We start from the raw sequence: 11,099 nt of genomic DNA on the forward strand, positions 1-11,099 counted from the left end.
ACTTTGTCATTGAGATTTATAAAATATAAATATACATGAGATAAATATATAAATGAAAATATATGGTAACCTTATGTGTCACATAGTATCATAAAAATTTAAATAAAAAAATATTGACGTAGGAGTATATAACTTCCAGGTTATATTAAGATTTAAAAAATATAAATTTGAAATATATATAAATATAAACAATGAGATTTGATCAGCGTTTTATATTTTTTTGTTTTTTTGCAAAAAATCTTAAAGAGTTAATGAAACTTGATGAAACAAATTCGTAAATTTTTCTAGTGTGAAATCTCAGTAATTCCTGACCGTTTTTTTGTGAAGTGATTCTCAGCGATGCATCCCCTTGAATCCACGGTGCACTCGTCGGGCGCATTGCAAAATCCAAATTCGCTGCCATTCGCGACGAATGCAATCAAAATAATAATACATAGAACTTTCAAGGCCGACATCTTTCACTCGCAAATCTTACATTCCTCTTTCTTTTTTTCTTCTTCTGGATTTCCAATTTCAGTCTGTTCTTTCACTGTGCTCCAGTAAAGAATTTCCAACCTTTATGTTGCATTAAATATCGCAGAATTTGTATTGAATAGAGCAGAGAGAATGAGAGAGAATAAGCAAAGCTTCTCTCTGATAATACATATTAAAATCGAAATTTTCTCGTTAGATTTCTGACCCTGTCTGATCCGTCTCTTTTTTACATTATTATAATCGTGCACGACGGCTAATTGAATTAATGATGCGGTTTTATAACAAATTAAAAGACTGTATCGATTGTAAAGTGGGGAGCACAGACTCTTACATAATGCAATTATAACCATAAAGCCGGTTCTACACTAGTTGCAAGCTGATCGCAAGTTTGTTGCGACAGCCAATCTAATAGCGTTTTCGGCTCGGTCAGGTTTGCACCAACCTGGGTTGGATTAATGGCGTTTTGTGCTCTCCTATTGGTAGAGCGGGTGACGTCATCCAATAGGAAAGATTAATCCAACCCAGGTTGGTGCAAACCCGATCGGGCCGAAAACGCTATAAAGCTTGCATTTTGAAATGAACGCTTCATAATGGCCTAGTTTACATCGTGCACTTGATCCGAGTACTAACTAGTAACTTTCTATTGAATGATCTTAATTTCGGCGATACATGTAAACATATATACGATATGTGTATTTAATTAATTATTTTGATGCATATTGTACTAATTTAGTACATCATTCTTTGAATACATCGCTGAAATTAAAATAATTTCATAGGAAGTTACTAGTTAGTACGTGTATCAAGTGCACGATGTAAACTAGGCAATTGGCTGTCGCAACAAATTTGCGATCAGCTTGCAACTAATGTAGAACCAGCTTAAGACGATGTTGAAATAAGAATCGACTATGGCTACGTTCGAGGAGCGCGCTATCAACGCTACTTGTGTCATACTATCCTTGTTTCACATTTAATGGACGATGAAGATAGAATGACACAAATAGCGCTAATAGCGTCTCCCCGACCCCAGCCTATGAATACCGGCTCGAGATCTTGGATGAAGAAAGAATTGACCAATCGCAATGATCATATGATCAAATTGTTCAAATGTGATTTGTTTCTCCAGGAGGAAAGAAGAGGAAGAAAAATGAACTGGTGCAAAAGTTCAGCCAAAAAGAACAGGTTTCATGCATCATGTGCGGCCAGTTTTACATGCATTGATTAGCTTGCAAGAGAGTCGTGGTATATCCACATAAACTTACATAGCCACATAAACGTATGCATAAAGAAAATTATCCAATCACATTTTACGTGCGCCTTTATAAAAGAAATGCGATTGGATAATTTTCTTTATATACGTTTATGCGGCTATGCAAGTTTGTGTGGATATACCCTTATGGCCGTAGCACAGACTTTTGCATAACGCATAACGCATAGTGCATAAGCGAATCGACTAATCAGAAGCTTTCCTTTCCTCTCATTCCATGAAAAAGAAGAATTTCGATTGGTTGATTCCCTTATGCACTATGCATTATGCGTTATGCAAGAGTCTGTGTTGCGGCCATAAGCATGAAAATGGGCCGCTTATGGATGATCTAGAAGAATACACCAATAACAGCGAGTGCTCACGGATCTGCTCCACAACGGTTGAGTCTGCTGAACGCGACCAATTATGCATCGTGTGAGGCCAGCTTTAGAAATCTAGTGACTAGTGATCGGTTTCCTCTCAGAAAGTGTCGTAAAGTGTCACGTTTGTTGCTTTCAATTGTGCAATTGTTTTACATATTCTAACGTATTTGTAGGCATTTACACAAGCCGGAATTATTAGGGATTACCCGGTTTTCTGAATTTGTCGAGGACACGCTACTCGACGATTTACTAAACGCTTCGCTCTAAACTTGCTTCGTCTGGTTTTGTGACTACCTCGTTTTATCATATCTATCAAGACTTCTATTGCATTGATTTCTTATTCTATCGTCTTCTGTCGAACTGCAAATCGGCAGCAAACGAAATTGTTTTTTACAACAAACAATGCAAAATCATGAAGTTCTACGAGGTAATTAACTTTGGTGTAACTTACAATTTTTAGGATATGTAGCACAATTTGTGCCAACGACAGGAAATATTTAATTTATAAAATGATTTTTTATTATTAAATAGAATCCAGAGTGCGTGCCTTTGGAGGAACTGCAGTTGAATATTAAGAATGACGGAGTGATTGTTGTGATAGATGCGCTGGTAACGTTAATTTTTTAATCTTAGCATTGTAGAACTTCATAGATTTGTTTTTTTAACTTTTCATACTTGTGAAGCAAGATTGTGTGTTTACACGTAAAATATAATCTGTAGATCTTTTTTCTATAACTGAATTATAATGTACCTTTAGAACTCAAAGTCAAGTAGGGATATGTTTGATATTTCACAAAAGAAAATTCTAATGCAGCAATAAAAAAAGAGGATTAAAACTCGTTTTTTTCTTGAAAAAAGTTTTAAACTGGTACACCAATGTAAAAGACTCCAACATATTGCGTATTTGTTTTACTTCAACTGTGGGAGTGAAACAAATATAGGTTAGCATTCATAATCAGGTCTATATCTTAAACACAGTCTTAAGATGAATCAGTAGAGAATCCTATTAGCATCTTAAGACATTACGGTTTTAAAATAAATATTATGAATCTTCCTCTCTCTCATATGATCATTATATCAGCCTATGGATCATTAGAATCACGGTTGCCAGGTCCTGAGCACTGTATGGCTGGGGCTCCGAGGATCTGTGCACTGGAGATTTCATATTTTGACTGGAGACCGGCCGATTGTTTCATTAAAAAAAAGAGAACAAAAGGCACAGGGTTTAATTCGTATTTTGTGACCACTGTTACAGACTTTCTTTTTGTTGTGTTTGACCAACATAAAACGTCAACACAATTACAAACTTTTTATTATTTGTAAAATAACATAAACTGCGAACATAATCACAGACTTTCTTATTATTTTCCATGTAATTTAAATATACAATTAATAAATACCCCACGTGAGCAAAAAACTGGAGATTTTTCTTGTCTGCTGGAGACTGGAGACTGGTCTCGAAAATTGCAGTCTCCAGTCGAAATTTGGAGACCTGGCAACTGTGATTAGAATCTATGTTGTATGTCATTGTACTGGATTGTGCTAAAATTTTTATCTTATATATATTTTTATTTAAGTACTAAAGTCATATTTTAACAATCATAAAATTTAATTACTTCTTTCTATATGTTCTTTCTGTTATGCTCAATTTAGAATAATTTACATTTTTTACATTGCTTGTCTTGTCTGCATATATGAAAAAGATTTGTGTAAACTTAATGTGACAATATACACAAATTTTAAGCAAAGTAACTTTGAAATATACAGCATAATCCTGATTTAAAGTGAAATAGCTATAGGCCTGTTCTTTTTTAACTAAACTTATATGGTTCAACTTTTTTCTTTTTTTATGTTAAAAGAAAATAAAAAAGATGGAATTATATGTTTAAAATTTGGCAAAAGCAAGAAGGAAAGCTCTAGTGCAGTAACAAAAACAAATCTGAAATCTCAAAATTCATGTTCCATTTTTATTGGACATCTAATAATTGCATAATAAGCCATATTTATTCAACGTTTAAGTTCCTGTATATTGTTTAATATCGAATTTTAGAATATGAAGTGGGCAGATAAGCGTTACTTTCTAAGTTACGTAGCGCCAGAGATATACAATGAAGATGGGTCAGAAATTATGGGTGCTAAGGATCATTGGATAGAAATTGTGAGTTACATAATCGAAGATCTAAACTGGTTACTGGCTCTTCCATTTTATCGGTATAGTAATTTCAGCATTCGATCTGTTCTTTTTAATTGAGCTTTTTGCATCATTTTCACAAGTTCATCATTTCTCTTTTTCTTTTCACATTAGAGAGAAAAATGGATGAGGAAAGATGAATGATACAAGAAGTTCAACTGAAAAGAACAAATTTACAGTTAACGGCATGTCCAATTACTACAAGTAGTTTTCTTTATTTAGATTCTGGTCCAATATTATATACAATACATCGATTATGGATACATTAGTTTCTTTTTTACAAGAAGCCCCGCCTTTTTATACCTTGGAAAGTTTTCCTGCTGACCCAAAAATGCTCGAGGCATTAGAGAATCTTCGTCGCAACGTACTTATCGTCTTCGCGCGTCTTTGCACGAATAAGCAGAGTTCAGTAGAATACATGAACCGTCCGTTTCTTGGAAAACTATTGTATAATTATTACATATTCACGATACCAATTATATTTGATCTATGTCAACTATATGGTAGAGAAAGTACCAAAGTAGTAGAGAAAATTGTAGATAGCGTATTTAGTCTACAACCGATGTACAATGATGATCTTCAGAAATCTATACCATACCTTATAAAGGTGATATATATTGTTTAATCATGATAAAAAAAAAACATTAATTTTTTATATCTTACATTTCAATTACTGATTCTATTTATGTTAGTCACAAATATGAATTGATATAATTAATTCTCTAAGTTAAATTTTCTTAAAAATATAATTAACATTATTGTTGATCAAAAATAGAAACCTATTTAAAAAATTGTGAATCTATAATTTTTGTTTCAATTGAATTAATCAGTTAATCATCTTTACTATCATAGGCTCTCGAAAATGTTGAACGAAGATTTGAAAATTGGCCAAGTAATGCTACTGAAGCAGTGGCGCTTTCAGAAAGAGGAGGCCCCATTGAGATGACATTATATAATTTAGAGGATTTAATACTGTATGTTCTAGATATATCATCAACTCTTACCATATTGTTAAGAGTCTATCCTCCAGTAACTGCCATATTTCATAAAGATGACTTCATAAACAAGTGAATAAAAGACTTTATTTTATTACTAATATCTCATCTAATTAATACATTATTTTTAGCAATATATTCACGTTTTTATTAAACCAGTTTTTTTAATATTCGACGATTTTTATTAAATTGAAATTCTCTTATTTGTGAACGTATATACTTTGCTCGAATGCACAATATATTTTTATTTTGGTGCCACTATATTGTTTCTGTTTGCTAGGATAGTTTCAATATATGGGAGTACTATACCTGAGATGTATAAAAAGTTAGACGAATTAGCATATAGCGAGGAAAATATGCCGAAGTACATCGAATTGAAGCATCGTCTCGATGTAACCAGAGTTGAAATGTTAAACCTTTATCGAATTATTATCTATGAATCCATATTACAAATTCAAGAAAAAATGTAAGTATGCGAAAAAACCATTTTATGATAAAAACAATTATATGGATATATCCTAATTAAAATATTCGACTTACTTACTAACGTTACATCTACAGAAACACAATAACAGAAAATGAGATAAGAAATTGCGTAGATAAATATTTGGATTCACTAATAAATGCTATCTCTGAAAAAGAGTTCATTATAGATTATCATCAGTTTTACCCAGTTGATGCCGATCTTCAAATTATGGCTAAACTTTATCCTGAAATGTATCCTTTTTTATAGAGATTACAATATTATATTATTATACATCGGCATACACAGTTTTAAATCTTAGTTTTCTTTACATATCTAATAATCAGTGATACGATAAAAAGCAAATATATATTACAGTTATTGCATGCATCGATTGGTGATACCAAGATGTTAGCTAATGCATCACTCAATAATACAAATGTAAGTAATAATCTTGCAAATATTATCTATATATATATATATAGGTATATTGTATAGATTTATTAAAAAATTTTATATTATCCATTACATTATAGATAGCTGTTGCTGGATCTAGCGGTATTCAAAATAATCAACGAAAAGAACGTTCCAATGATGTGAATTGCATGAATGATAAGATAGATTCTGATTCAAAATATCCCGACAACTTAATGTCTCTTATTTCGGAGGTAAAAGAAATTTTGTGCGACTGTGGTGAAGGTTTTATACAGGTAAGACTTGCTATATATTTAGTTTAATTAATTTGTAATTAGAAATAATGGATGAAAAGTAAAGCATCAATTACTAGTACTAAATTCAAATAGAAAATATTGAGTAGCGTTTTTATAAATTTGTGCAATCTAAAACTTTCAGCTATGTTTAGAGCATTATAAGTATAGTATTGAATCTGTGGTAACTGCAGTTCTGGAAAACAAGTTACCACATGATTTGGAAGAATTAGATAGGACAATACCATATATACCACCTGATCCAATGGTAAGTAATAAAATAATCTCTTTGTTATGATAAGTTAAAATAGCGCGAATTAATCTGTATTATATATGCTTTTAGGAAACATCGATTGCTATGGACCTGGCTACTGCAAATCTGGTCAACGATTTTCAAGAGTTGAATGTTTCCTACAACGCTGAATTTGAAGTCGCGACAGAGAAATTTACAGACGTGTCAGGCGTAAGGAAAAAGTAAGTTATTGTAGTGATATAAAATTTGCACACATTGATTTTGTTAAAATTAAATACATCTTTTTCTTAGGAAAGATAAGTACAGAAACGCAAATGAAATGTTGAATGACAAATCTGCAATTAGGGAAGCGAGGAATATCTATGAAAAATATAGCATTGTTACCGATGAATACGATGATGAATATGATGACACGTATGACAGTCATGACATTCGTGGTAGTGCACAGGACGATTCTGCAGAAATAGATGCAAGGTCTTTCGCTACTCCAAGGGTTAGTTCAAGTGTTCTTTATCTTTATAATGTATGTAATGGTGCGTGAATTTGATTTTTTCTACAATACATTTGTTTCATATAGGTATTTCAGACATTCGATAAAAATAATGCTAGCTCCGAGGATGATACAGAGATAGAAGACGAGAAACCTGTACAAAATAGTAATCATTTTGTACAAGATCCAGCGGAATTACGTGCTAAAGCCGAACAGCGAAAACAATCAAGAGAAGGCAAGAATGCATACAATGTAAACGGTAAATTGCAAATCATTTGTAGTCTAATTAAGTTATTAAAAAACACGTAATGACAGATACAAAATGAGCCATTCTATTTTAATTCGGCAAATATATAAAATTGTTGTTTTAACTTATAAATATATCATTTATATGTACATATGTTTAATGAAATATTGATTTATTACATTTCGGAATATAGCATTTCTGAAATATATAATATTAATTGTACAGTAATTAATTGTATATAGTAATTATTATATTTAATTAGATTCTTAGCAAATATTCACAATCTTATTTTTCTCTGGTTTGATTTGATTGTTTCTTAAATATGCCAAATCGAAAAATTCTTATATATTTAGCGATTCAATAGCGTACTATTGAGAAGTATCCCAAATAGTTCAGATTATGGAGTACAATTTTTTTTAAGGTAAATCCAAAGGTGATAAGCAAGACAAAAACGGACCGGTCAACAGGAGAAAAAGTGTACACAAGGCTACACATGGCAATCATAATCGGCGAATGGGTGCAGAAATAAAAAGAAAGCAAGGAATGGTTCCATCTTAAAGCGGCACATTTTTGCAAAAGATCTCACGATGTATATACTGCCAAGTAATAAATATATTTAGTATATTTACTTGGCTATTTAATCATTCCATAAAAATAAACATTTTTATTTGTTCGCTTGATTATTCCGTACTAAAAACGAATACACATTCTTATTTAAAAATAATTGTATAAAAAATATATATATATTACATTGTTTCAGAAATTTTTAGAGGAATGTGTTGTACTTGTTCACTGATCCTTTACTATAGTTAGCGCTCGCAATCTATTTAATTCAGTATTTATAATTCGCTGATGTTCCTCCTCAGGTACTATTGTGCTTGATGTGAATTCAGAAGAATACTTAATAGGCATCAATTGTGTATACAACTGCGTCGCATGTCCATAATAATTTAATTGTATCATAATCACAGCGTGAATACTCGGATTGATGTACTCCAATCTTTTTCCAAGAAACGTTGGTAATTCCGTGAGTAATTGAGCGTGTATAGTTTTCAATTCTTTAGCGGCCGCCTCCTCTGCTCGTCGTTCTCTCTCTAGCTTCGCGATGTGATTCGCAGTTTTGTCTTTCTTCTCTTGCAACTTTTTTACACGATTGTACACATATTTCCACGTGGTTACTAGATCCTCACGCTTTGCTATTGCCGCAGCGATGGTAATAAATTCATTTCTGAATTTTTTCAGGGGTTCTATAAACGTTTTATGGCATAAACTGCTGACTTCTTGAACGTTCTTTCCTACCTAATAACGAAATGCAGCGTTAATTATAATATTATGCCTTCAGTAGAATGTTTATTTTTTGCAACTCTTGAAAGTTTTCTTCGTGTTGATCTAATTTTATCTAAAGCAGAACATTTATTGAAATCTCGTAAAGAATTCCTCAAAAATTCATAGATTTTTCCAAGTAAGATTAAAAGTTTTTAATGCAACTTTGAAATAACTTGGACTGTAAACAATTCGAATTATATATTAAAAATTATTATAAGAGAGATTCCACGAGACTACCATTTTCTAAAATGAAACCACAAAACTTATAGGATAATATGAGGAAGGTTTACTACAATATAGTGTCAAATAGTATAAAATATTTTTGCACTAAGTATAGTGTCTTACATTGTTACTCTAATTTTTTAAATAAAAACTTGCGAAACATACATAAGAATATACGAATACATGTACGTGTAAACTATTCTTATTATTAATCGATTATCAAAATTTGCAATATTAAGAAAAAAACAATCAAAGAAATAATGTTTTCAGAAAAAGATAGAATTTAAATTTAAAAGTACAATTTAAAATGTCAAAAATTTTCCTATGCTTGATAACATTCAATGAGAATCTCTGATTTTTAAGGATAAAAATTCCAGGTAGTAAACACTATAGGAATAATCCTATCAATGAAGAAAACTTCCAACCGTTACAAAATAGACATTCTGCTGAACACAACCAATATCTTGAAGGAGAACGTTAATGTCACATTTACGAAGCATTAACTTACTTGAGTAGCAACAGAATAATATTCTTCCACTATTCTCCTACATTCATCGTTATTCTGTGCCAGTCCACAATTGATCAGATTTGTACTTAATCGTTGATCAGCCCTGTCTAGATTTGTAAGAGCGCCTATGTATTTCTTCATTTCCTTGGTTAATTTTCTTATTGCGCTTTCCACACTTAAAAAGAGAATATATTGTAATACCTTTTTAAATATTTTTTTAAGTAAACAACTATAATGCAAAATCTAGTTCATAAAATCAGCACTTAATAAAAATATGCTATGTATATTTATAAATTATAACAAAAGAAGAAAACTTGCACTGTACAAATATAATTATTATAGACATATAACAATTTCTATCAAATGTACATACTAGATGAGTTTTTGAACAACAACGTCCAATTCTTTATCTTCTGCATAAGACAAAAGTGGCGGCGCAGAAGTCGGTCTCTGGGTCAAGTAGTTCTTCTTTAAAGGATTCCTGCTCGTATATATATACAATATAGATATCTTATGTAAATTCGCAATTCAAAACATTAGAAAGTATCATAAATAATATTGAACATTTTGAGAATTAAACTTACCACGTCATATTCAATAATCAATACTGATTGGCAAATGTTAACGTAACAATCATTTACATCTACATAAATGATTTCAAAGCTCAGACATTTTTGCAAAGTGCTTTTGTAGTTATAATATTTGCTATCTTTATTCGTATCTTACAATTATCTGGCAACTCGTGAATATTAAAATCATATTTTTGACAAAATCATATATATATATTTTATAATCAGAAAAATATTATATATTCTTTAATCTTGTCCTCTCTTTAAAAATTGATCTCTGCACTCGGAAACGATATTTTTAATTAGTATGCGATAAGAGTGTCACTTGTTATCTTGCCGATTGTTTAGAAACACTTAACATATATCGCGCATGCGTTTCCATACAAAATCTGATCTGTCCCATCTCGTTTGAAAGATAAACAGATAAACTTGATAAACCCATAAATCTCTGGTTATTTTAACATCTGTCATGTGAACAGGAAAAATGAGGAAAATGTCGCTTGAATGTTGATTACGCAAACGTCAAAGTTATAGCGAATTCGATTGGATGCACTCAGCGCGCACCGTGGTGCACATTAAAGCCGTTGTATATAAAATAATGTAAAGATATGTTTATAAATAAACATAGAAATCGATTAAATCGTGAAATACTCAATACATTTTATTGTACTATTAGGTAAAATATGTATTTCATAATTCGAAATATTTGCATTCCATTTTTATATTCAAATTAAATCAGTGTACAACGGCTTTAATATGTACCAGTGCGTACTAGTTCTTCCAATCGAATTTGCCATTAAGGCCGGTATTCATAGTCAGATCTTATATTCAAGACCGTTTTAAGTACGGTCTTAAGAAGTCACGAACCAGTCAGAGGCCGGTATTCATAGTCAGATCTTATATTTAAGACCGTCTTAGGCTGCGGTTCATTTGACGCAGCCTAAGTTTGGACCGCAGCCTTAAGTACAGTCTTACGATGTCATGAACCAATCAGAGGGCCGCATTAGCGACTTAAGACATTACTT

The 11,099-nt window shown here is 31.6% G+C and overlaps 3 protein-coding genes across 4 annotated transcripts in view; 1 reads left to right on the plus strand and 2 right to left on the minus strand.

Moving 5' to 3' along the window:
- Positions 1-756, minus strand: part of O-fut2 (O-fucosyltransferase 2) — a 5,426-nt gene extending 4,670 nt beyond the window's left edge. The window contains exons 1-2 of the mRNA XM_018522199.1: positions 520-756; positions 313-483 (exon numbers count right to left, since the gene is read on the minus strand). Coding sequence (XP_018377701.1) covers positions 313-455 — 143 coding nt within the window. The 5' untranslated portion in view covers positions 456-483; positions 520-756. The remainder of the gene's footprint in view (positions 1-312; positions 484-519) is intronic.
- A 1,451-nt stretch (positions 757-2,207) lies between these two features.
- On the plus strand, positions 2,208-8,109 carry LOC108770559 (activating signal cointegrator 1 complex subunit 2). Of its 2 annotated transcripts, none has more exons than XM_018522195.1 (14): positions 2,208-2,530; positions 2,635-2,712; positions 4,154-4,314; positions 4,517-4,901; positions 5,147-5,361; positions 5,570-5,755; positions 5,851-6,006; positions 6,100-6,193; positions 6,289-6,462; positions 6,605-6,727; positions 6,803-6,933; positions 7,004-7,205; positions 7,290-7,461; positions 7,871-8,109. In XM_018522195.1, the coding sequence occupies exons 1-14, from the start codon at positions 2,516-2,518 to the stop codon at positions 8,005-8,007; spliced, it is 2,229 nt and encodes a 742-aa protein (XP_018377697.1). In that variant the 5' UTR covers positions 2,208-2,515; the 3' UTR covers positions 8,008-8,109. The 2 variants fall into 2 exon arrangements, with proteins under 2 accessions (XP_018377697.1, XP_018377698.1); XM_018522196.1 differs by having other exon boundaries at positions 7,290-7,437.
- A 95-nt stretch (positions 8,110-8,204) lies between these two features.
- Positions 8,205-10,265, minus strand: LOC108770578 (bridging integrator 3). Its single transcript, XM_018522250.1, has 4 exons — positions 10,090-10,265; positions 9,879-9,986; positions 9,506-9,680; positions 8,205-8,748 (listed from the first exon to the last, which is right to left on the minus strand). The coding sequence occupies exons 1-4, from the start codon at positions 10,095-10,097 to the stop codon at positions 8,239-8,241; spliced, it is 801 nt and encodes a 266-aa protein (XP_018377752.1). The 5' UTR covers positions 10,098-10,265; the 3' UTR covers positions 8,205-8,238.
- Between the last annotated feature and the right edge of the window lie 834 nt (positions 10,266-11,099).

Source organism: Trachymyrmex cornetzi, unplaced genomic scaffold (assembly GCF_001594075.2).
Source record: "Trachymyrmex cornetzi isolate Tcor2-1 unplaced genomic scaffold, Tcor1.1 scaffold129, whole genome shotgun sequence".
Lineage (NCBI taxonomy): Eukaryota > Metazoa > Arthropoda > Insecta > Hymenoptera > Formicidae > Trachymyrmex > Trachymyrmex cornetzi.